At 40.0% G+C, this 27,364-nt stretch overlaps 1 protein-coding gene across 1 annotated transcript in view; it reads left to right on the top strand.

Moving 5' to 3' along the window:
- Positions 1-27,364, top strand: part of LOC119500684 (potassium voltage-gated channel subfamily H member 7-like) — a 62,524-nt gene that overhangs the window by 13,910 nt on the left and 21,250 nt on the right. Inside the window, exons 4-10 of the mRNA XM_037790532.1 lie at positions 48-136; positions 1,649-2,169; positions 2,703-2,933; positions 14,032-14,187; positions 20,945-21,382; positions 23,449-23,660; positions 26,763-27,188. Coding sequence (XP_037646460.1) covers positions 2,094-2,169; positions 2,703-2,933; positions 14,032-14,187; positions 20,945-21,382; positions 23,449-23,660; positions 26,763-27,188 — 1,539 coding nt within the window. The 5' untranslated portion in view covers positions 48-136; positions 1,649-2,093. The remainder of the gene's footprint in view (positions 1-47; positions 137-1,648; positions 2,170-2,702; positions 2,934-14,031; positions 14,188-20,944; positions 21,383-23,448; positions 23,661-26,762; positions 27,189-27,364) is intronic.

Genomic DNA, 27,364 nt, shown 5'->3' with positions numbered 1-27,364 from the left:
TTATGAATTGTTAAGGTGTGATTTTGTTATGTTTGCCGTCCTTGCAGGTATAACAAAACTAACAGGAGAGTTGGGGAGATGTCGATCAAGTGCAGTCTGTACATGCCCACACAGTCCAGAGAAGAGGTTGTTTCAGGTAAAATAAGTGAATCACTGAAAGTGTGTCATAGATGTATGTATAGGGCCTTGAATGTCTTCTTCTTTTTGGGGGGGAAGGGGTAAATTTGTGTGTCAGTTGAGTGTTCATAGAAATGCTCTTTGAAAACACGCAGAACTATGACTGTAATTTAATCACTGCTTTTGGCAACTAATGTTTTACTACACATCAGTAAATGTTGGATATATCTCTGAAAAATATACATAAACGAACAAATAATTTAAAAAGCGTGAGTTAAAACTAAGGGAATACTTTGTCAAACATTTAGATCTCTAATCTCTAATGCTTATTCGCTGAGAGTTATATGATAAGCTTGATACCATGTCTGTCCCTTCAATGTAAAGCTACTGCCAACAGCCAGTTACCTTAGCTTAGCATAGCATAAAAAACTGGAAACAGCCAGCCTGGCTCTGTCTAAGGGTAACAAAATCCACCTGCCAGCTGCTTTAAAGCAGTGACCAACAATAGTGACTGGGCGTCACTGCTCCCTGCTGAGAAATGGCACATAACCCCCAAATGGTAAAACCATGAATTGTCATTTTCCCCACTTGTTGTTTTTGTAATGAGATTCCCAACATGTTGCACTATTCCTTTAATAATTACTATGAATTCATTGTTTACTAAGAGGCTTAAATATATGCATACATTTACCAGTGTACTTAGACACACAGCCTACTCAAAGCAGTAACTAAATATAGACAAGTAGAACTAAAGCAAAGGTTACATCATAGGATAGGCTATACTCAAGTAATACAGTAGCTATAGCAGTATAAGCTGTATTGTGTGGAAATAACACTAAAATTACAAAGGTATAATCTACATTTAATGCTTTTGAAAAACATGCTAACGTGTGTATAGAAAATAGTAATAAATTCACTAGATTACAGGTCTAGTGAATTCATGGTTTTACCACAAGTGGTAAAAACATGAATTGTCATTTTCCCACTTGTGGTTTTTGTAATGAGATTCCCAAAATGTTGCACTATTCCTTTAATAATTACTATGAATGCATCGTTTACTAAGAGGCTTAAGAATATTCATACATTTACCAGTAGACACACAGGCTACTCAAAGCAGTAACTAAATATAGAAAAGTAGAACTAAAGCACAAGTTACACCATAGGATAGACTATACTCTCAAGTAATACAGTAGCTATAGCAGTATAGGCTGTATTGTGTGGAAATAACTGGAGACTAAAATTACAAAAGTATAATCTACATTTAATGCTTTTGAAAAACATGTGTATAGAAATATAAAATAGTAATAAATTCACTAGAGTACAGGTGAAGTAGTGCTTCCCTAGTATGAAACCACATAGGAAGCACCACTATATAATAAGTATACTGTACTTGATCACTGTGCACTGAACGTGTATTGTCAGTAGGTTATATACAAATATACCTAAATGTTTTTCATGCATATTAGTGTGCATAATATTCCTAATAAGCTTATATGTATATATTGTGATAAGGCTCATTGTGTCTGTGCAGGAGGCTGCAGGACTGAGCCTTACCCGAGGTGGAGGGAACTAAGTCCCATGGGAGCAACGTCACTCCCCTCGGCATATCAGCCTCTGTCCGCTGGATGCGCCCAGCACAGCACCCACAGAGGACTGCAGGATCGCATCCATCCATCCATCCATCCAGCCTCAACTGCGAAATGCTTTGCGAACTGAATTCTGCGCGTCTCGGCGACGAGGAGGCATTCACATGCTCCGGCATACAAGCGGGCTAAAGAAGTCCTCCTCGGTGGAGTAAGTGTGGAAGGAAGGTGATCCAGAAGTGGAAGAAGAGCGCTCGCGTCGAGTATGGTCCGTGCTGAAGGGAACATCACAAAGAGTCAACATCTGTAACTTAGGGATTTACTTGTAAAGAAGCTTTTTTTTTTTTTTTTTTTTTTCTTCACTGGAGATCTTTGGATATTCTGCGTGTAAACATGCCTGTAAGAAGAGGTCACGTTGCGCCACAAAACACTTTCCTTGGAATGATTATTCGGAAATTCGAGGGGGAGAGTGAGTATCTTCTTGATTTACAATACTGCAAAGTCAATGTTTTTATAAATTAACGTAAAAAAAAAAAAAGTGATGAATGAATACATTTAAGTTTATCTTGTGATCAAATTCCTTCTCATTAAAAACATATTGATGGGAATAAAACCATTTATTGACTTCCATGAGAAGACCAACCAAAGACCTTGGCTGAATTGTTTTGGTCAAAATATACATTTGAGTTTATCTTGTGATAAAAATTCCTTCTCATTAAAAATATATTTATGGTAATAAAACCATTTATTGAAGACTTACTTCCATGAGAAGACACACCTAAGACCTTGGCTGAATTGTTTGTGTCAAAATATACATTTCAGTTTTTTGATATAAGGTTTGCTGAACAAAATTATTAGTAGGCTGCTTATTTCTCTATACAGTGTCAACTTAATCTGATTGCTGATTGGTTTAATTTGTGAGCTGACACCATGGTGTATCGGCTCTGAGGTCAGATGTATCACAGTACAACAATGCATCCTTTCTCTCCCCCCCCCATGCAGACCGGAAATTTGTGATAGCCAACGCCAGGGTGGAGAACTGTGCAATTATATACTGCAACGATGGCTTCTGTGAGATGACAGGCTTCTCGAGACCGGACATCATGCAGAAGCCTTGCACCTGCGACTTCCTCCATGGCAACCTGACCGACAAAGACGCCATCAGCCAGGTGGCCCAGGCTGTGATTGGGTCCGAGGAGCGCAAGGTGGAGATCAACTACTACCGCAAGGATGGTGAGTCAGTGACCTGGCACGATGGTGCGTCTGTCGCAGAATGCCCGTAAGCTGAGAGGGGTCTTTTGTGACGTGTTCGCTCCTGAGATAGCACCTGCTGCAGCTCCTCACTATGTCCATCAGTCCGTGATGTGGCCTGTCAGCCTGTTACCAACCAGCCAGAGTCAGTTACAAGATGTGTTTCACATTCAGACATTACCCCTGATAGAGGAAAACAGTGAGGGCAGTCGGCTCTAAAATAACCCCTTATGCCGGAGGTATTCATGTACTTGGTGACATTTAAACAGATACATATAGGCTCACTTTGATGCTCCTCATATATTAGCAGGGTTATGACTATTATCCAAACAAAAAAACAACATATGCTGCATATGATAACAACATTTACACAATAACACGTTAGAAAATGGTTGTGGTGGTGTGAAAATGGCAATACATTGATGTTATTAGTGTTTGGTTGTATGCATTACAGAGGAGGTAACAGACAGAAGCTCCATGTGAAACACAGCAGTAGAATTATAGGCACATCTTTTTGGCACCTGCCGTAATTCCCATCATCTTGTGCCTGGATGACACAAAATAAAAAAGTCTGGCTGCCAGAATCATGGTGTGCACCTCTCCCTAGTTTTGGATTGAACACAGAAATAGGATGAAGCATAGGTACGATGTCAGGTGATCCACAGTTTTTGTGCTTTGATGGACAGGGTGAGAGGTGGTGGTGGAGAGACGGAGCTCAGCTGCTGTCCTGTGAAGTTCACGAATACGTCTGCTTTACATATTTCAAATAAAAATACACTCACTCTGTATTTGAAGATCCATGATGCATTTAGCCACATTGTTGTTTATAGCAAAGGTGTACAGCAGCTTTAGCGGACAGCAGATCAATCCACTAATCTGTGAAATTGTTGTACATGTGATTGGCTACAGCATTGCCAGCTTTGCATAAAAAATGCTCTCCCGTTAATGCTAGACTGGTGTTTGTCATTCATTTTTGGCCAATCCTAGTCCCGGCATGAATGGTGCACTGCAGAGACGGCAATCCTGAGTCAGAGAGAATTAATATGATGTTACCGCTCAGTGGCATAAATCCCAGGATTGACCACCTCCTGCTATGCTCTCACATGAGCTTTTGATGGTCAGCATGACATAGCTGCACAGAGTCAATCCGAAAGTACTCCTCTCATAGAGAAGCACAACAAGAACATGTTTTTTTTCTTTTAATTATTTAGTGCCAAAATATTCATGTGTTTGCGTGATATTGTTAACTCATATACTTTACTCTGCGATAACTTCCAAAGCGTGTACAAACAGCAGTGTGTGAAGAGTCAAAGCTGGAAAATAAGAAACGTTATATTTTATTTAATCATAAGGAGCCGGGGCTTTAATTTTTAATTGTGAGTTTGATTAGATTCTAGGCCATGGATGCATGTTTAATCTACCATCAGCAGCCATTGGCTTGTACTGTTTTTTTTTGTTTTTTTGCTTTTTGCTAATCAGGAAGAAACCAAGAGCCAGCTGCTACACTGCTAAAATAGATTGTTTCAGAAACCTGCAAGACAATTAGACAAAACACTCCAGGGTCTGTTTGTGAGAGCATGAACAGCTTGGTTTTTGACAAGTAGGATTTTTAAAGCAACTTCATTTAGTCTCACACACACATGCTTTACTCCATCGAAACATCATGTGCCTTTTAATGTTTAAAGCGTGACGGACGAGAGCTACGGAAACCTTCCGACATAATCGTTGCTCTGTCTCCTCTTCACGATCCTCCCCGGTGTGCATCGCGGCTTCAAGACACAACTCTTAATACTCCTCAGAGGAATTTACAGTAAGCGTGTGTGCTCATGAATAAAGATGTCAGGGCTGACAGTGCAGTGACTGGGAATGAGCAGCTTACAGGGTAAATGCATTAAACTGGTATGGAGGGACACAATCCACACGCTCCCACTGCTATGGGGGAATGAAAGATTCATGGCATCCTTGAGAGGGGACGGCCATACAGTATTGATTGAAGTCGCTCTACAAATTGAAGCTGATGGGTGGAAAGTGGATGTAATCCGTGTCTCCTCTCCTAACTGTATTTCAAGTTATCAGTCCTCATGCAAATCACTTAATCCTTTGTATTAAACCTCCTCCATTTGCCATGCACCTACTAGAGTATATGTCACAAATCACAGGGGTATGTTAAAAAAAGAACATTAAATACACCAGCTTGCATATGTTAAAAGTATTTCCTCTTTCTATTTCTCTTTTTTTTCCACACAGAAGATGCCGTTAAAATACTGGTTGAATTATGATCTACAGTACGTCCTTAAATGCTAATGTTTTGAATTGCAATGTGACACAGTGTAGTTTGTTTTTCCTCTCCCGTCAATAACTACAGTGAAAAAAAAAAAGTAAGTTCAGGATTTGAGGAGCAACAAAGCTTTGGCTTTTTTTTTTTTTACTGAAAAGGCAAAAAGTTAAGCTGCTTATGCGTATGCTTAGAAATTAAAAGTAGTGGAACAATGGGGACCGTGGGAGCGCAGCAAAGGCCTTCAGCGTGAGGACATTTTTGCTTAGTTTTTGTGTTCCCCTCTATGTGAACAACCAAGACGGGGTTTTGAGAGAAGATACCAGGGGCACAGTCTTCCTCCATGCAGCGATGATACCTAATCAATGAGATAAATGCTTTCCCTTGATGGCTTTGTAAAGCTATCCTATTCCACGGGGTGTAATAATACTTTGTACCTGAATGAGTCTTAACAAAAGGAAGCTGACACCGCGCGGAGAGAAGTTAAATGGATAATGGCTACATAACAGCGGCAGCTTAGCTAACCGTGCTGAGTGATCTGGGACATGTGGTATGCGTGGGTGCTGGGTTTCATAGGTGACTCCCCGCCGAGGGGACTGAAGGGCCGCGTACCCCTGCTGAGGGTTTAGTGGCAGGGGGTGCCTGCAGTGCACAAGGTGTGCTGCAGGACACTTGGGTGACCACGGTCCCGAAAGAGCACATCCATTTTTCATCGCGCTCAGCCCTCTTTGGTGTCTCGCAGTATGAGGCGAAACACATACAGAGCTTTCCTCATCAGGTTTCATTTTGTTAGATTGAAATCAGCTTGTCCAGGTTGATGTAACAAATTGAAAACAGCCCAGTGGGGCTTTCCATCTTCGTGAAATGGAAAGTGTGGATAACATGCTGTAACTTAAGCTTGAAGACAGCCTCATTATGGAGAAATTTGCATATGCCATTTTAATGGGAGGTTCGCTACCAATGCTGCCCTTAATTAGGATGTGAAACAGGTTTATTGGTAGCGAGGAGGAGCAGATGGAGCTTTAAACACCATAACAGTACAGGTCTAACTTTACATTGGGCAGGAATGTTCATCCACAGGCTATTTTTACCTCCCGGGATGCTTGTAATGGAGGTGGTAATCTAATATTCCTCTCCATACCATCTGTGTTTTTTCTCTTAATCAGCCACTGTATGCTAACTTAAATTTATTTACCATCCATTACAGTCAATCCACCAACATTTACGCCAAGTTTAACAGAATAAAGCATCCGATCAGGAGCTAAATATCATGAATTGATGAATGTAAACACAAATGAAATGGAGTTTGAGCCGGAGCTGCTCGTTATCCCTGATGGCTCTGGAGACACTGATTGAAGATGAAATTAGGCCAGGCTGCGTAGCTCGGAGCACTCTCACTGAGGCGAGATGTTGCCACTCGGCCCAAGGACTCTAAACAAAGGGTTAGCTTGCATGGCCTCTCCCTACATGCCCTCGTACCGATTGGCTATGCCCCAGTAACGTTGGGTATTGGCTTAAGCAGAATAGCCCTAAACAAGAGACATGTCAGATTTCATTATACAAGACTTGCTACCAGGCAGTAGTCTGCGGCTGTACTGTTTAAAAGCTACAGTTGTGGATAGTACATCGGTGGAAAGATACAGAAACAAAAATCAGCGCTCAACAATATTACTCATGTTTCTCCCTAAAGCAGATCAGCTCATGCAGATTAATATCAAGCCTCAATACACCAATCAAATGGCAGGGTTCAAATAAGGAATAGCATCTCATTTTGAAATAAGATTAAAAAATGTATAGCGGTGCTGGCACCACTGCATGAATATAACCACTACTGCTGTATTTATGTGTCTTTAAGACATCTTACAGTTTCACCACAACTCTGTTTGACCTGTGAGTCGTCATTGTGCGAGTGTCCAAAGGATCACTTGATTAAGCGGCAATGTTTTAATAATTGATGATGGAAATAGAATCTACAGTAATGAAATTTCCATCATGAAAAGGGAGCTAGTCTTAATACATTGTCCATTCATTCAAGAAGGTGTAAATAACATGTCTTGGCTCGCAGGGAAACACTACGTAAAGGTCAGGGAATTATTGGACACTCCCCGGTACTGATGTTAACCATATCCAGCAGCTATGGCCATGTTTGGATGGCATTATGTTGTCGTGCAGAGTCGAGTGTTGCAGAAGAATAGGAAGGTTGGGTAGCCTGGAACCCACATGGTCAGCAGTCTTCAGTAGCACACATACTGTACACTGCAGCTTATCTGTTTTCATATTTACCAGAGTCCAAAGTTAATCATGTCAAATGTAAAGATAGAGGAGAGAGGAATCCAAAGAGCTTGCTAGATGGTACAGTGGAGAGTTAAAAGCTCTGCAGCTTAACAAAACACATGCACATCTCCATTCACCATCCATTTTGACAACACATTATGTCATTGTTCTTTAAGACTTGCAGCATTTCTGTAGTTGCTTGTGCTTTCTTAATCTCTACAAACAGATTATGCATTCACATGTAGAATCTGTAGGGAACGGGACAAGATTTTGGCATCCGGAGCGATCTGGTTTCTGTTTGTTGTCAGAGTAGTATTGACCAATCACGGTCGAGCAGGCTTTTGTTGAATGCAGGTAAACAGTCCCTATGGAGGGCAAAAGATGCGGAACGCATCGGCTGAAATGCAATCTGGGAGTCCGCCGGCTAACGTCTGACGATGATTTAGCTCTCTATTGGTTTAAAATTAGCTTGCAAACTGGCTATTTGTGAAACAATTTGGTCATACACGTCGTCTCTCAACTTCAGTCTCGCATCTCAAGTTGCTGATCGGACTGTAAACGATGAGCAGCACACGGAAACCGTCTTGGCACGGAAAGCCACTGAATACACTCGAACCCCGGAAATATAGTCCCTTGCCCCCAGAGGCTTATCCGTCATCAGACCGACCGTGTGATCGATTGCTGAATTGCTGTGTGTCTCTTTATGCCAGCTATGTTTTGTTTGCTAATTTCCCAGAAGAGCCCCCATTTGTCACAGTCTGAGAGAATCACATTGATTGATCAATTTAATTGCTTTTGTGTTGTTAACATATTGTTAATCAATATATGCATTGTCAAAGTGAAGATGTTTTTTGTTTGCAATCGTTTAAATGCCACAAATTTCTTTAACACAATAATGCAACTTGCGAATTTTAGATTGTAGCGGGCTCAGTTGTAAAGCTACAGATAAAATACTGGCATCATGTGAAACTAAAAAAATGAAGGAATCCATTTGTACCAACCATGTCATACTAGCTTGTTGCGAAGGAGGCTAAATAATGCTCAAAACTTACGCTAAATTTTGGCGAGGAAAAACTGGCATGGCCATTTTCAAAGGGGTCCCTTGACCTCTGACCTCAAGATATGTGAATGAAAATGGGTTCTATGGGTACCCACGAGTCTCCCCTTTACAGACATGCCCACTTTATAATAATCACATGCAGTTTGGGGCAAGTCATAGTCAAGTCAGCACACTGACACACTGACAGCTGTTGTTGCCTGTTGGGCTGCAGTTTGCCATGTTATGATTTGAGCATATTCTTATGCTAAATGCAGTACCTGTGAGGGTTTCTGGACAATATTTGTCATTCTTTTGTGTTAATTGATTTCCAATAATAAATATATACATACATTTGCATAAAGCAAGCATATTTAAATATATTTTATTTAAATAAATGTGTGATTAATCGCGAGTAACTATGGACAATTAGGTAATTAATCACTATTAAATATTTTAATCGATTTACAGCCCTGGTTTTTTCTTGTGTTTTTTCTTTCTAAGTTGTAGTGCATTGAGCTCTCTCATAAAGCCACCATAAAGGCCGGGTATGTTTCTTACAAACTGGTTTGTACGAAGTGTCGTTTGTCCACGTCTAAAGACAAAAGTGTTCAGAAAAGCCACACTTGAAGGTGGGATGAAAAGCCTGACATCATAGTGAGGAGCAAGGAAAATGGAAATAAGACACACTTTTGGACAGTCTGTCCTTGAAGACGTCCAGAAAGGGATTTCAGATGCTGTTTGATGATGCAACAAGAACTTGAAATGTACTGACGCCTTTAGATGGGGTAGAGAGCATGCAGCTGGACTTTAGAAGTCAAGCTATCAAGCACGAATGCAAACACTTCATTTATGAATTGTGAAGATAAATAACATGACTGAGCTTAAAATGCACTACGATTCATGTCGTCATACAGTGATGATGCAACTAAGTGTATTCCCTGTTGATGGTGTATATCTCCAGTACATTGTGCTGTCATAGTCATACAGTATAAATAGATTATTTTACAGCTGGAATGTCAAAATGCATTACATCTGATTTTATACTGTTGTTCAGTTTTGTTTCAGGAAAAATGTATTTCCCCGAGGCTTTTCCATTCTGTAACTGTGTGACGAAGTCTAGCGCGCAGTAGTATCACAACAACTTGTAAATAGGTCAAATTACAAATCCAATATTATTTCCCAATGAATCAGAAAAAGACCATAGCTTCTCATAAAACTGTCTTGACAGTTTTGTTCGTCATGCCGTTTCAGCTGAGAAGTTATGACTGCCAAGACAATTAGTCAGTCAACAGGGGGTGGCATCACAGATCCAGAAAATGAGATCTGTCCATCTGTTTTTATTTATTGACTTGAAATGCAAAGTTTGGTTTTAATTGTATTATTACATAATGTTAGGCAATGACATTTGGTTTAGGCTCTCATTAGGAACCTTGATATACAGGTCAGTAACACTGTTTTGAACACATGGAATGCTTTGGATCTCAGTTAGTGTTACTATTGGATAAACTGAATATGGTTTACTGGAATGAGGACAATCAAAGACAGGGAGAAAAAAAATCAACGCTTTGAGTTTACATAATTCATAATTCCCCCCATCATAATACTGTGGGTAGGCTCTTGGCCTTTGTTGAAAGTGAAAAAGAAGATGAATAACACAGTTGTTCCCAAATTAATGACTGAGGCCGTCTTTCTTCAGGTCATGAATAGCTCTGCAGATCACATGATTTCAGCTGGAGGGAAGAAAAGCGCTGTGTTTTATTCACAAAAAGTTCCTCTTGTTCACCAGGATAATAAGAGCACTGTCTGCAAATACGCAAGTTTACAAAACCATAAATAATATAGTGATAAGAACATGTTGTCAGATCAAATTTAGAGCTGCACAGTCGGCCGATTTAACATAGCAGTGTTAAAGAAGCTTTGCTTTGATCCATTTTTGGTAGAGGTGACATTCAGCAGGGGACCAGATGAGAGGGGACCCCCATGGCTTAGCCTTTAAGCAAGACCATTGTTTTCCCATCTGGTAAGGTAAACTCCGGCCCAGAAATATTTCTGCTGAATTTACCATCTTGGCTGCACACAGAGCATAGTTCTTTGTACTGTAGATCTCTGCAATTAAATAATACAAATCAATATATTACTCCTATTTCCTCCTTTTTCAGACGGATTTCTTTAAAGCATTTCTTTGTAAATTTACATACAGAACCTCAATATCACTCTACTGTTAGGTTGCTATAATACCCAATATGCTTATGTTAGGGTTGTCAATTGATTAAAATATTTAATTGCAATTAATTGCATGATTGTCCATGATTTCTGATCTTTTCAAAATGTACCTTAAAGGGAGATTTGTCAAGTATTTAATACTCTTATCAACATGGGAGTGGGCAAATAGGCTGCTTTATGCAAATTTATATATATATTTATTATTGGAAATCAATTAACACAAAACAATGACAAATATTGTCCAGAAACCCTCACAGGTATACTGCATTTAGCATAAAAAATATGCTGAAATCATAACATGGCAAACTCAAACCCAACAGACAACAACAGCTGTCAGTGTGTCAGTGTGCTGACTTGACTATGACTTGCCCCAAAACTGCATGTGATTATCATAAAGTGGGCATTTCTGTAAAGGGGAGTCTCGTGGGTATCCATATAAACCCATTTTCATTCACATATCTTGAGGTCAGACGTCAAGGCACCTCTTTAAAAATAGCCATGACCGTTTTTCCTCACCAAAATTTAGCGTAGCTTCGTACGTTATTTGGTTTCCTTCTCGACAAGCTAGTATGACATGGTTGGTACCAATGGTTTCCTTAGGTTTTGTAGTTTCATATGATGCCAGTATCTAGCCATCATTCTAGCTTTAAAACTGATCCCGCTGCAACCTCCAAAAGATAGATTACATTAATGCGTGAGAAGAAATTAGTGGCATTAAAACGATTTTGCGTTAACGCATTATTATCGCGTTAACGTTGACAGCCCTATCTGATATGGTCGAAAATTTAAGCATGCAACCATGAGCACGGAAAACCCTTATACTGTTAACAAAAACACTTTTTTATAATTTATACGCTCATGGCTTCACTCAGTAAACTTAAGCAACTCCTATTAAATGCACGGGTTATTGCTCAATTCAGAAAACTTCCGGAAAAAAAACCCTGACAGAGAGTAAAATTAAGATCAAGTACTCGCATGCCTGAGCAATGGAGCAAAGGGAACAACTGCATCTGTTTCTCCATATAATGAGGAGAAATGTTGAAATCTCATTTTTCATTTCTGCATACAGTATAAAGAACTACTGCTTTATACTGAGGCTAATGCAATACATGATATCTCAGACAGGGGCATGTCTTGTTGTCTTATACCTAGAATACACAAGGCTTAACATTTCATCATTTTTAATAACATGACATTTGAGGAACTACAGTAACATACAGTAAATATAATTGTTTATCTTATCTTGAGTGGCTCAGTAGAAAGGTCTCAATGTACTTGGACATAACATTATCTATATATTAAGAAGATTTGTTAAGCAAAAAACATAATTTGCACATTTTGAGAAAGAATATGTGGTTAGAAATCTGATTTTAGAAATATGGTGAATATGTTGTGCTGTCAGTGATGAAACTTTTACTCAAAACTAATCTCAATTCCTGCTGGGAACCTTTGTTGCATGTCATTCCCTCCTCTCTTCTCATTTCCTGTCACCTCTCCAGTGTCCAATTTTGAATAAAGGAAAAAAAATACCCCAAAAATAACATCAATGAGCGCACATTTTTTGGAGGGAAGATTTTAAGGATTTATCACTAACACGTTTAATTCCTCCAGGATTTATCAGATAATTAAAAGTCGATACTGATAACACTCTCGCTCACTCTGAATAACGAGCAAACTGTTAAATAAAAACAGATCAAAGTCAAAACCAAAAATGTTCCCGTTTGTACTGTAGAACGGACAATGTAGAAAAATTAAGTGAAGGATTTCTGTGAAATGCAGGAAAGTGCTTTTTATGAAAAGGGGATTTTCTGGGGACAGACTCACAGTTATCCAGCTCTCTAAGCACGGCTCTTCTACTTTACAACATAACATAACCAGGCACCCATGACAAGATGGGTGAGGAGTGTACACCCGCTGGTCTTATCATCCACATGCAGCACATACACACGCTGTACTATTCATTCCCATTAATTCACACGATACATTGATTTCTACCTGTATTCTCAAATACTGTAAATTTTTGATGTTTCCCATTGACTTAAAATCACATCATATCGTCATTGGTGACGATGCAGCGTCACTTTCTGTGAGTTTTAATGCAGAAACCCTTCCAACAGAACTCTGGCATGTTGAGGCAGAACGAGCTTGTTATATTTAGTCAGACAGCAAGTCTACTGCTAATGAATGCTGCTGGCAGGGTGTCTGTGAGCCCTTCGGAGATTACAGTGAACACTGGTAATATGTGTCCTCTGTGAGTAGGAGCAGCACAACAAGCCAGACAGAAGGACAGACGGACCTACATAGAGGGGCAAAGGGACAGTTAGTATTAGGCATATTAATTGTAAAGGCCAGATGACACATATCACTTAATATATTAAAAAAAAATCAATGACACTTTTAAAAAAAATCTATGTAATGTGGTTTTTGATTGTGGTGAAAACTGTACCAGAGATGGTCACTGTCACATTGTGTGTCACCCAGGCTGTATAGGCGCTGTTGTGTTGTTGTTTAGGGTCCAGTGAGTAGAACGTTTATTGGTGGGCAGTTGTGCCCTCAGGCATCAATAGCTTCCACTCACACAGCTATAACCAGTTCAGCTGAGAAATTGGGATATTCTGGGCTCAAGACTAAGTTTAGATCATGGATTGTTTTCTGCTCCACTGCCTCACACGACTCTCAGCTCTAGTGATTGTTCCTATGAGCACACTGCAATCCTCCAAATTGGCTGTAATCGGTGCAGCCTGTTTGATATATTCTACTAAACCGTCTGCACCATATTGTGGCTCTTGCATCATATTTGTCCAAGTCCTTTTCATGCCATGTATTACTCATTAAAATACTTGTAGTGCATCTATATGGGGCATGCAGCACACATGAACACACACACACATGCACATATACTTTGTTTAACCCCTGGGCTTACTTATTTTATCTCTCTCTAGCATTTCATTTGCTCTGACATGCAGGCATTGACCTTTAAATCGGATCAACTTCTCCTCAGTTTTCCCAACATTCATATGAAAGCAGAGGGAGGTGTTAGTCATTTTTAGATTTCTGTTTAATTAACATACTAAAAAAATGGACTCTACAATAACTTGCATGATTGCAATATTTGTTGATAAATTCCCTTTAAGTATAATGTTTTTTTCTATAGTTTTAGGTCAAATAAAGATATCTTGGGACATACTTACCCTTTTAGAGATGACCGGCAGAAGGATAATGTATGATTTAGCTTTTTCTGGCACTGACTTTGTTTGTTTCTCTTTCAGGGTCTGACTTTCTGTGCAACATTCACATAATCCCTGTGAAAAACGAGGAGGGAGTGGTGATGATGTTTATCTTAAATTTCGATTACGTCGTGGATGAGGAGAGTGACAACTCCACAGAGAAGATAAGCCCAACGTCCCCTACAAAGTCAGATCAGAGTGAGTATTTGATATACCGTTCCCTCCTTACTATGATAGAAGCATACCTGAAAAAGAATTGCTACTGAGAGAAAAAAGAAGAAGAAATGGGGCTATTTTTTCTTTGTTGTTTTGGTATTTTTATGAGTTCAAATTTGCTTTTTACCCCACATCACTATGTTCTAGGTAAAAACTTTCTTCTCCAAAGCTAAAAAATCCTGATATGATGCCGTACCAAAAAATTATGCATAGCATCTGTCATCACATCTTCTTTTCCAAATTAAACCTGTGCACATTTTGTGAGATGGCACCGTTCCTAAAAGAAAAAAAACATATTCCTCACTCCTTTTAACAAAGGGCAGTTGCATAAGTGGATGGCTTTAATTGAGATAATTCATTAAAAATAGCCCTTTGCATCTGTTAACACTAATTAAGCACTAGAGTTTTTTTATTCAGTTCCCTGAGATGCTCAGTGTGTGACCTCCAAACATGTTGCCAGCTTCTATTATTCCAAAAAAGTATGCATTATTTAGTTTGCCAGTACAATGCAGTTTACATGTACATGTACAATGCACTGTGTGCATCCCTGGATGGTCCGCTTACGTAACCTCATCTTGTTGAGGATGTTTAATTCTTAATCGTTCTATGTGTTTTATGTCTTTTGGGAGAACAGCATATACCGCACCCTCATTTTTTTATTTGGATGTGTGTCAGTAGGTGTAAATGTCAGTGAGACATTCCAGCTATTCTCTGATTGGAAGCACTCAGCTTCTCTTTTCTGACCGGAGCTCAGCCATCCACTTCACTCAGCATGAATTCCTGCAGGGCACTGGCATTCGGCTTGTGCTGTACTTTGTGTATGCGTGTATGTTAAGTGCGTGCGTGCATGCACATGTGTGCGTGCGGGCATGGGGGTGTGTGTGTGTGTGTGTGTGTGTGTGTGTATGCTCATGTGTGAGCGAGTGCCTGTGTCCATCGCCCCTTGCTAACATTGCTAATCAGAGTTGATTGCTTGTGACCGCGCTACAGCAAGGGGACCTGTGGGTAGATGGGGCAGATAAACATATGATGTGACTTTTGATTGGGAAGAGTCTTGACTACATGCACACATCACACTTAAAGTATGACCTTACTATTGTCTTTGTCTTTGAGCGGCCCTTATATAACACTAGGGCATAAAAGTGTATTTTTACGCCATACTGGGTTTGACTTTAAAGACTGATGCTAATCATTTTGTCATGAAGCCGCATGCTATCAGACTATATTACGTGTACATACTGTATTGTCTTTTTTTATTTCCACACTATTTTCAGTATTTCTTCCGCAACCCGATCTCATGGGAAGGCGTATAAATAGCACAACATTTCCGCGTGTTATGATTACGCATTTTAGGCGCTTTGCGTGTCATTTATACGCCACAGGCTTAAAGGAACAGTGTGTATAATTAAGCTATATCTAGTAGTTATGTTGCAGATTGCAACCTCACCCGTGTGCCAAGCGTGTAGAGGAACTATGATGGGTGACGAGCTGTGGGAAGTATTCAAGAGAATACCATAAGTCATTTGGAGAATAACAATTTGGAGTGTGTGTGTATGTGGGAAATGAGTGGTGAAGCAAGAGAGAGAGAGAGTGGCAGCGAATGTGTGCAGTGGAGCAGAAGACAGAGTTAGTTTAGCTTTGAGAATGTCAAGTGAATGTAGAGTATAAGTTGCAGTTTGTGCAGAAATAAAAGCTGCAGCTCCTCAAGACCAACAGAGGTTTCCCATGTCTTGTTTACCGGCGGCTAAGTCGAGCGACGGGGTTTAACTCCGGAGCCAGTAACAGCCCAAGCAGGAAAAGTTAAGTGTTTGGTTTGTTCGTTCTGGTCTACTGTACAAACATGGTGGCTGGCTCCGTGAAGAGGGACCAACTCCCTTTGTAGATATAAATGGCTCATTCTAAGGTAACAGAAACACAACGATTCTTATTTTCAGATGATTATACATTAAAGAAAACATATGTATTAATATTATATTCCATTTCTGCCAATAGATCCCCCTAAATGTTACAAACTCTTCCTTTAACGTTGTAAAAAGGCTTTTCGCGTGTCATTTAACACCACATCATTACCATGAAACAGTGGCCGTTATGTTTAGTCAACCAAAATTACCATAATGGCAGTAGTTGGGTTTAGGCAACAAAACCCTTTAGTTTTAGGAAAAACATCATGGTTGCGCTTAAAATTACTACGTAAACTAAGTAAAATATGTACATAAACAACATAACATAAGTACGGAAAACACGTCACTAACGTAACTTCAAAATAACTCTACAACACTGGAACACAAACACCAGCCCCAAGTCCTGCGTTTGTTGGACCCGCCCACTGTAAGCAGTCTTTCTCACTTTTTATTCTACGTCACTAGCTCTGAGTGTAGCATATTGAGGTGGATACGTTTGCATTGCACTCAGCACAGACTACATGGCGTACAAATAACATGCCTTAAGCAACAAAGGCGTTGTTATTGCACACGAAATGATTTACAATTTGCATTGCCGTGTCATTCATACGCCATTCGGTGCGACAGGGCTGGTATTCAACAGCATTTAGGCCATAACTAGATACTAAAAATTGTCACTGTCGAATGAAATTCCTTGGTTGGTTGTCAGACCTTTATAGCACAATGACAGGACTGTTTCATTGGCAGAGGAGGAACTTTGACACGTCACTGCTTTTCAGCATTTTATCTGAAATGATGAGGAGAACATTCCCACATACATTTCGGAGAAGCAGCCTATGAGAAGTGATTTTTGGACATTGGGGAGCTAATTATGATCTGCTGTTGACAGCAGGCAATAAGCCCGCAGGTGTCAACTAGCACAATATTGAGCCTGGAAGAGAGTAATCCCTCTTTCCCTGAGCTGCCATCTATAACACACCATTCAGCAACTTCAACGTGCCTTAAAGGCCCAAAACCAGAGACAATACTTACAAATTACTCTGCAGAGAGATATAGTGTTCAGTTCACAGAGACTTCGTTCTACTGTTCAATCAACAACATTAGAATCTATGAACTTTCAAAATAGAGGCTAGTTTCTTTCAATATAAAGGTCCACTCCTAGCTCTTTCCAGATGTTCAAGCTCCTCATCCTGTCTTTAACGGTGAGAAGAGACACCCTGTGAAGCAAAGTCATGTTGGCTGATTGTGTTTTCTTGAATACTTCCCACAGCTCATGCATAGCTGAGGGTGGAAACATCAATCAACTGGTAAATCATGAACTTCGCCTTCAGGCTCAGCTCCGCTTTTTCACCACAAAAGACCATGTCACTGCTAATGCTGCATCGATCGTCTTGTTAATCTTACGCTCCATCTTTCCTTGACTCGTGAATAAGACCTCGAGATACTTCAGCTCCTTCACTGGAAGCAGCCAACATGCTCAAAGCGCACAATCCACTGTTTTCCAGCAGAGTACAATGGACTTGGAGATGCTTATTCTCATCCTCGCCTCTTTCAGGCTGTTCTCATACAGCATTCATAGCTATACCTATGAAAAGTAATGGACTGTAATTTGTATATATCACAAAAAATCAATTCATATGTAATCCACAGGAGGTCAGGGTGGATGGGTTGGTCAAAAAACACCAGAACGGACATTTGTGGGATATCGCAAGAACAATTAGGATTAACTGTGTAAATGATCATAAGAACCGTTGTATAAGGATATGTTGCCCCTTTACACTGGAGTTGCTGTTTTATTCCTGAAAACATTTCATCACTGAACCGAGGGATTTAATCAGTCCACTCACTAGAGGGGAGTTCCTCTTTGGATGATTCACACTCTAAAGTCACATGAGGTGTCATTAATGCCACATGTGAGTTGTTAAGATCACATGGCAGTTATGTGTGAGTCATCACAGTCCCATGAACTCAGGTGTGAATTGGTTTGAAACCACCTCAGAGGAGATGTCGGGACAGCACTGTGAGCTGCTGATAAGCTTTTTTTAGGAGAGCTTTAAAAGGCCTTTCTCAAACTAGCAGCAAGATCTAGTGAAAACTCCAGAGCAACACACAAAGGGGAAAAGCTGGGCAGTTATTCTATACATACAGTAGAAGATGGAGTGTCCAATTAACACAGTATCCCGGTGCTTTTCAAACCCAGCACCACACCAAAGCAGATACCTGTCCACTCTAATGGCCATACCAAATACAAGTCTCAGCAGGCTACATATAAAAAAAACAATAAGGGACACTCCTTTGAGGACACTAATGTGAATATTTTGGACTGAGAAGACAAAGGGTTTGAATTAAAAGGAAAAAGCCTTCTATGTAAGAACGCAACTACCTCTCCTGAACAGAGGAATATGGGCTGCATCACCACTTATCAGAAATTTACAACGCCATCTTTATATTCCTTCCCCAGACTGCTATACTCGTTGATACATGTAACTCTGATCATTCTCACATGACTGTCATGTGACCTTACACACTCTCATGCAACGTCAAGGTGTGAAGACATTTACAATCCTTGGACGCCACAAGAATCAATAGAACTGGAGAAGCCTCCTGAATGAGTTGTCACTTTTCGGTCGCAATAAACACGTGCTTAACGTAGTGAATTCAAACACTTGCTTAGGTTTAGGCAAAAAAAAAAACACGTTTAGGAAAAAATATTGCAGTTGGTCTTAAAATTACTATGTAAAGTTCAAATGAAACGTAACATGAACACGAGACACAAACGAACAGCTGATTGTAAAGTGAAAGTGAAACTTAAGGCTTAAGGCATGGGACATGAACAGCAGCACAGTCTTCTGGATGAAAGCCCTGTGTTTGTGTGACCCATCCACCACCCCTCCCCTCCCACCAGCCCTATATGTGTCAACTATGTCAACACACTCTCGGAGCACTTTCTCTGATATTGCCGCGGATTGGTTTACATTGTAGTTACTTAAACATTCGGTGCATCTCATACATGTGCAATAGGGTTGTGCATTGGTATCACACGCCAAGGGGCATGACCGAGCTCGGTATTTTACTCCCTGGGAATAATGAGAACTGGCTGGATATGCATAATGCATGTTTACTCACTTTGCGTTTTAGCATGCTAAAATTTGCTAGTTAGCAGTAAACACCAAGTACTGCTGAGGCTGTTGGGAATGTCCGTTTTGTTGGTCATTGTTGACAAATTTCACTCAAAAACACAAATGTCAACTTCATGGTGGCACTAGAGGAACGGTCAGGGGATCACCAAAGTCAGTGCAAGTATACATTTTAAAGACGATTCTTTCAAGAGTTGTTGGTTATCTTAGTCTGCACCTACCAACTGATACACCAACAGACCGCCATTGCCATCTCTAGAGCCATGACGCTAGTGTGCCGCCTTAGTCGTTCTCCATTAAATGTCATTAAAAAGGATTATGACACTTTACAATTTTAAATTGTATTTTAACTGAAAATGTGAAATGTAAAAGTAAAATAATGTTACAATAAGTTTTTATAGTATAAAAATATATATATGATGTACACACTGAATGTGTGCTGGTGATGATGTCATTATAGAATAGGTACTATAATGATTTACGTTGCATAACAAGGATATTTTCCTGAAGCCACTCCAACAACAAACTGCATCTTATGGGGGGTTGATAGAGCTAGACTTTTCCATACTCAACTGTGTTATATAGGTATTATATAAACAGCAACAGTCAACATCATTGATGACAGTCTCCCTGCAGAGAAGAGACAGGAAGGTTGTCCATATCTCCTGCCAGCTCAGGATGTCATTAGGTTCCTCTCCAGGAAACTTGTTGAGTGTCATGGCTCTATTGTAAGCTGCTATAGTGGTAACATCAGCACATTTGGCCAGGGAATGGAAACAGATGGCAGTGACGTTATGTAAGGAGGCTGCTGAGGGATGGGTGCCTCACGAGCGAGCCAGGGTTCACTTTCACCCTCTTTCTATTGTTAATGAGCCAAAACTTTCACTCTGTCCCACGACGTCATTAACATTTGCTATGGTGTCCCTCCTGAAAATGTGGCTTCCGCGCAAAAATTGGGTTCCTGTCTCAAATTAATGAGGCATAATAAATCGATTGTACAATATGCTCTTTCCAATGCTCATGGGCACTGAAAGGAGATGTGTTGCAATATGACAAAACCTAATCCCTTTTGATTTGTCTTCATTTTAAAGTTTAGTGCACTGATCTTCTAACACTGGGGCATTTAATCTTCTGCTAAACATGGATTTGTTAATTAAAAGATATGAAGCTTCATTTTCAGAAATAACATAAATTCTATTCCCTCATTGTCTGGGGACAAATACAGTATCTTATAAAACATTAATTTGAAAGACGTTCATGGAGACCTGCACACTTGAGAAAACCAGAGTTTTTTTTTTGTTCATTACATTATTTATGAGCGGACATGTTTCAGTTCCCGTTCTCAACGGTGGGCCTCCTTGTTACTCATCCTTACTTTTTTTTGTATTACTGTTGTTGCTGAACGGAGAAGCCGACATACCAAATAAACTTTAAACACAATGTATAAATGATATAATAATAATAGATGATCATATAGTCAGGAAAAGGAGTGTGGTTCTCCTCTGGTTCTACTGTCATGACCTTTGCAATTACTGAAAATGGGTCTGTGATTTGAGTATTTTATCAGTTTCCATTTTACCGTATGTGTTTTTTGGCAGACTAAACCTCTTATCCAATCATGACTTTCATTTTTCATTATTAAAAAAATGACTTTGACACTAAATGACTTAAGCTTTCTCATCATTTCTTCTCATTTTTTAGGAAGGAGTAGATTCTTCCGCTTCCGCCAGGCCGCTCTGAGCCTAATGAACACCAAGCAATCTCTTCCGCAAGAGGACCCAGATGCTGTGATGGTGGACCCGCCCAAAGAGAACGAGGGCTCAGTGGCCCTGCAGAGCTTCCCCTCGCCCACCAAGAGCATTTGCAGTCCCATTGAGACCAATGACACGCATGGCCTCATAGGCTCAAGCCACCACTCTTCCCAGGCGAGCGTCGGCCCGGAGCCACTTGACCATTCATCCCCCAAACTCCTCTGGGAGAAGCTGTACCGGACAGAGCCGCACCAGTCCTCCAACACCCTGTCGAACACCTTCCCCAGAGGCAGCATCAACAGCATGAGACGGGCCTCATCCGTCCATGAAATTGAGGCCTACAGCTCCAATTCCAAAAGCATATTCGGGGATCGTCATACCAGTGACGGTATGTACTACAGTATGCAAGTAAAGCTTACAGCTCCAATCTGCGATTAGTGTGCAGCGCCCCACTGGCCCAGAACATCACATTATGATTGAGTTTGCATTAGAATGCAGACCAATGTTAACTCAACCATATGACACTTTTGTCAGCAAGGCAATGTACACCGATTACAGATTTAGTCTTCAAAAGTTATATTTAAGAGACACAATTTTTGTTTTATTAACTTTACTTATCTTTGCTCTCATCTTTTTTTACTTAAATGTGTTTTAAAATGTTTCTTCTTTCTTTGCTCTGTCCACAAAATGCTGCCTTTAGACAATGTCAGAGGTAATCATTTATTTCTGCCCATGACTTCATTGCTCAGTGCTGTTTTGGAGCATGACTTTCAAGCAAGGCAATCAAGCTCTCTCTCTCACAGATCCACTTTTGGTGGATAGGTTGAGTGGGCTGAGTGCACTTAATTATGAGAAATGATTGTTTACTTAGACCAACGTAGTGATTTTGTCACATCAGCGGTCTTTAAAATCATATAATGTAATCATATAAGCCTCCTATCTGCTCTCATCATGCGCTAATCAAAGCATTGCTTGATTAAGCTGCATTAATGTATGCTTGTATTATGTGATATCGTAGTATCTCTGCTGACGAGCTAATATCGGCTATGCAAGCCGTTAAGCATCTGTGGGAAAATCTTAAACAATTTCATAGCTGGCCATCGTTTTATGTTACAGAAACACTTATTCTGTACCCAACGACTGTTGCCACAAATTTCATATAAAACAATTTTAGCCAGAGATGTATTTTCTCCAGTCCACCATACTGTTGTTAACACACGTGCGTTGATGCATGCGTAACCTGTGATGAAAACAGAAACACAGTCTGACAAAACTTTGCTTTTAGGAATATGTGAAATTTAAGAGCTTATGCCTATAAATGAAACACCAGTCGCTCTTTAAATATTTAATTGGATTTAATTCACAGCCAAGTACAGTTCTCGGTACCGACCTTATTCTTACATAAGCTAGTTGAGCTGTAGAGGAAGTAGCTAAACATTCCCTGTAACTCCTCCATGATCCACTGATGCCAGAATACATTAGTCAATGGTACTATGTAAGTATGGTAGGCTGCTACTGTACAGCTGGCTACATCCATGCATCTACAGTAATAGGCTGATACAGTAATAGGGTGACATAATGATGATAAGAACGCCATTCATGCTTTAGGCTTGTCATTTGAACGCCAGGTAGTCTGTACTGACTGTAATGTAAATACATCCACGTAAATATGCTACATTCAGAGCTACTGATTTAGAATAAAAAGTGAGAATGAGGTGGACGGGTCCAACTAACACAAACACAGATTTCCAACCAGGAGACCGGTGTTTTGTTTTGCAAGCTTCGTTAGTGATGTTTGTGATGTGTTCGTGACCTGTTTTCTGTACTTATGTTGTTTCCGTACGTATTTTAATTAGTTTATGTGCTTATTTTAAGGCCATCCGTGACGTTTTTCCTAAATCTAATTGAGTGGTTTTGTTGCCCCCTGTTGTTATTGCACCTTCATACACGTGTGTAATGTTCACAATACGGCGAGGCAAAATGTGACACTGACACGCTATCCTCTGATGGACAGGCGGGATATCAGGTTTTGTGTTGTCAAAAATATCATAGCATCGATACTGACTATTTGAAACGGTTTCAATACTCCTTTTCTGTGTTATCGATACACGGGTACCAGCTGAGCTGTCTGCTCTCTGCTCTCCGACAGCGAGTTGACACACACAATGCTATTTATCTTTTATTCAAAATCTAAAATTGTATGCCCTCAATTGTGTCAATTTTTCCCCGTGGTATCAAAAAAATGGTATCGAATATCAATATTTTTGAAGATATTGTATCAAAGTTATAAATTCCAGTATCATGACAACACTAATCAGGTTGTATCAGATTGTAACAATTTGAGTTGTTACTGAAAAATGCCAAATCCTATGAGTGTATAAATTTGAAATATTGTGTACAGAATAAGTTTACCAAGGGTACTTATGTGGCTTGTGATTTGTTCTAAACCACCAGGCCCTTTTAATCACGTGAAGTCCAGCCTGCTTGGCTCTAACTCTGATTCTAACATCAACAAGTATAGCACCATCCACAAGATCCCCCTGATTGCACTCAACTTCTCTGAGGCGACTGATAAGAAGACGCACTCTCCGCCAACATCCGAGACAACCATTATAGCACCGAAGGTCAAAGACAGAACTCACAACGTCACAGAAAAAGTCACACAGGTGAGTCATGATGTTCCACTTTGTTTGATATTGCAGTATCTTCTGAACAATAGGCAACATTTCCAGCCACCATCATAAGACCTGGGGTTCAACTCTCAATAATCCCTGGTTCTGTATTTCAAAGAACACGGTGTTTCTAGGTCGGAAGCTGGCAAAGTGATTATGTCTTTGTCACTGCACTGACTCCTACTGTAGTATAGTGTGTACCCTGATACACAACACATGTTAGAACTTGCCGGTGAAATTTCTTGCTGGCAGGTATAGGGGTGTAACGATACATAAATTTGGATCGATATATAGATTTAATGCTCAACAATCCAATATATTGATGTAAAGTGAAAACATTAATACATATACATATCTTTAAGATACGCCTTTATAAGTCTTAACTGATAAAAGAAACATTTGCACTTAAACATGAGAATTGTGGCACTTTATAGTGGACAACAGGAGTTTATTTTTATTCTTTTTATTAAAAAGAATATATTTTTTCATTTAAATTTCATTTTTCATTTTAATGTCTGGAAGTGCCCGGTAATAAATTTGTCAAATCAGATTTTAGTTGCTTTTAGTGAGTTGATATAAATGTAACTGATTGTGTTAAATGGGCATATGATATCATCTCATATCGATCGCAGGCCACTGAAATAATATCCTTTTGTGATGGCCGGTGAAAAAAAGCAGCTGGTGATCCCATGGTTCACCGAGGTAACACATGAGTGTCTGCTGCCTACCCAGGTTGACAGTGGAGGAGGGACATTACGGACGAGAGTGAAGGGTAATTGGGCATTCCTAATTGCAGAGAAAGAGGGGATAATATTGAGGAAAATTCACACATCAGCTAAGATTAGTAGTTTCGGAAAGGACATTCCACTGATCCCTCATAAAAGAAATTCATCTTTTTACTTGCAAGCCTTCTGCAGGGATTCAGCAGGGATTCAGTTTCTTGCTCAAGGACAGTGCAGCAGGACCAACACTTCCTGTCATATGGCTGAAACGGGGGCTATCTGGTGGCACAATTCCCCGCTGACAAGACCAGCAGCACAGCTGATGCCAGCTTGCCAAGGACAGCTAAGAGCGCAGGCACCTGTCGCAATTTTGATTAATGAATGCCTATGTTTCTTCTGATTTCATTCAAAAGAAAGCCAAAATACATAGGCCTATATTTCTGGGGTCACTTGAATCATTCTGACAAATAATTTTGACAGGTATAAATAGCCATGAAAACTGAGTCTAGGTCACACTACAACAGAAAAAACAATACTGCTAGTACATCCAGGCAATGTTAGCAACAACCAAGCACAAAAGAGAAACCTCATATTTAAACATCTTTCAACAGAGCTTACTCATTTATCAATGAAGACAAACCATCATCGTCCATTACTGTAACCTCAATCCCACCGACTGTGGTCCCCGCAGACCCCAGAGGTTTACTTTTTGTCATATCTCACAGGTGCTTTATTCTATCATTCCAATTTTTATGACTTTGTGAATCAATTTGTTCCCAATGACTTCATATTATTGCTTGGTTTCTGTTTTAATTAGTGCTTTTTAAAAATACCAATGAATTGGGGTCCAGTCAAAATCACCCAATTCTGCTTATGCAGTTTTAACGGATGGAACTATTTATTAAGTTCATGTTTGCCATGAGTCATAATTTAAAGAATGAAGAAGATTAATGATACGCATATCACGTAGGTGCAAGGCTATCAGAGCAGCGTCCGTAAAGAAAAAGGTAACACCTGCACACTACTCCATTCCACAATATTTTTATCGACTACGTTTCAATCCTCCTTGGATCTTTGTCGGGTCAAAGTGTTGTCAAAAAGTGAAATATTTTTGATATATATCATGATGAATTTGACATCATGTTTAAAAAATAACATATGTTTGATATTTAGAAGTATGGCTTTTGTATTACTGTTTTTATGTACTTTATCAAATTGTGAATTGTTTGTGGGTGTTATGCTTCTTTGGTGTGCTGTTTGTATAAATATAGGTGTGATTTCCTAATTTAAATTATCACACACTTTCAGGAGGCGTAGGCGCTGTCAGTCATTGTGAAGGAGACAGACACAGATTTCCTCATGTGCTCGGTCTATTTTCGTTTTTACACAATATGCAAATTAACTCTAATTTTCCTAAAATGATATTTTTTTTTCCTCAGATGACATTGATTACATAAAGAATAATGTTTTGAGAGGAAATAAGTGAACATTTATCTATGGCAGTTGTTGTTTCTCACTTGTATATTAAAAATGTCGGTAGGATGACGGTTAAACGCTCAACCTCCCTGCTGACTTTATTTGGGAGTTTGGAGTCACCGCTGAGATGCGAACACTGCATCTACTTCCTGACTGCTAGCATAGGGAAATCTATAATTCATGTGTTGAAGATAGGGGAATGTGCCTGAATGAATAGAGAGGACCCGCCGCCCTCATCCTCACTCCTGCACTATTTTCTGCCCTCTCTCTTTGTCTGCCACTGCTTATTAAGGCAAAAACAGGGACGGCTTGGCCTTCCCAGGCACACTGAATAATTTATCATCCAGTCAGAGATCATTCATATGGGGAAATTAAAACAGATGTTTGTTTACCAAAATACATCTATACAAATATCTATCGGCACAATGTGTACAGCTTTATGGTCTGTACAGTAAAGCACTTTTTACCAAGAGTACAGATGTGGAACTCTTGCAAATGTGAAACAAGTCAGCGGTAGTCACATTATTCATGGTGCTGGGACAGAGGCAGTCTACTTGTCATTGTAGAGTGCAGACTGCCTTTATCTAATACTGTTTGACTGCAGAGCACTTCGTGTGTCACAGTTGCTGTCAAATCAGTCCTTGAAGTCTGTGAGCTGGTTGAATTACCTGGTGGGCTTCAGAAGTAATTATCATGAGAATTAAATACTTAAAGGTGTCTTTGATCAAATTGTCAGAAGGAGGATCAACAAAGAGAAACACTACCAGCATCAATTTAGACAGGTGACAGAAAATACAGTTTTCACTGATCCTATTCCACTAAGCTGTTGATCCACGTTAAAATGAAGTGACATTTATAAATTCAGATCAATCCTGACCATCTCTTAACACTCCTCCAGGTCCTGTCACTCGGCGCTGATGTGCTGCCCGAGTATAAACTCCAGACGGCCCGCATTGACAAGTTCACCATCCTCCACTACAGCCCCTTCAAAGCCGTGTGGGACTGGCTGATCCTGCTGCTGGTCATCTACACAGCGATCCTCACTCCCTACTCTGCTGCTTTTCTTCTCAATGACAACGAGGAGTCGAAGAGGCGCGAATGCGGATACTCCTGCAGCCCTCTTAACGTGGTGGATTTAATGGTGGACATCATGTTCATCATCGACATCCTCATAAACTTCAGGACCACTTACGTAAACCTGAACGAGGAGGTGGTCAGCGATCCGGCCAAGATAGCAATCCATTACTTTAAAGGCTGGTTCCTTATAGACATGGTGGCGGCAATCCCCTTTGACCTTCTTATCTTTGGCTCAGGATCAGATGAGGTATGTTATCTCTAATGCATATATTTTCTACCTGTTTTTTTTTTTACTCCCAGGGAGCTTTGCTTCACATAAGCCCGGCCATGCTTGCACTGTTATCCATTCACTAAGTCCAGACTTGTACCTCTGGGCCACTATTAAAGCCTGAATCTTTCTGTCTCGGCTCTGAAAGGATTACT

Source organism: Sebastes umbrosus, chromosome 13 (genome assembly GCF_015220745.1).
Source record: "Sebastes umbrosus isolate fSebUmb1 chromosome 13, fSebUmb1.pri, whole genome shotgun sequence".
Lineage (NCBI taxonomy): Eukaryota > Metazoa > Chordata > Actinopteri > Perciformes > Sebastidae > Sebastes > Sebastes umbrosus.
Note: the sequence above shows the minus strand (reverse complement) of the source record. Positions and strands in the feature narration are given on the sequence as shown.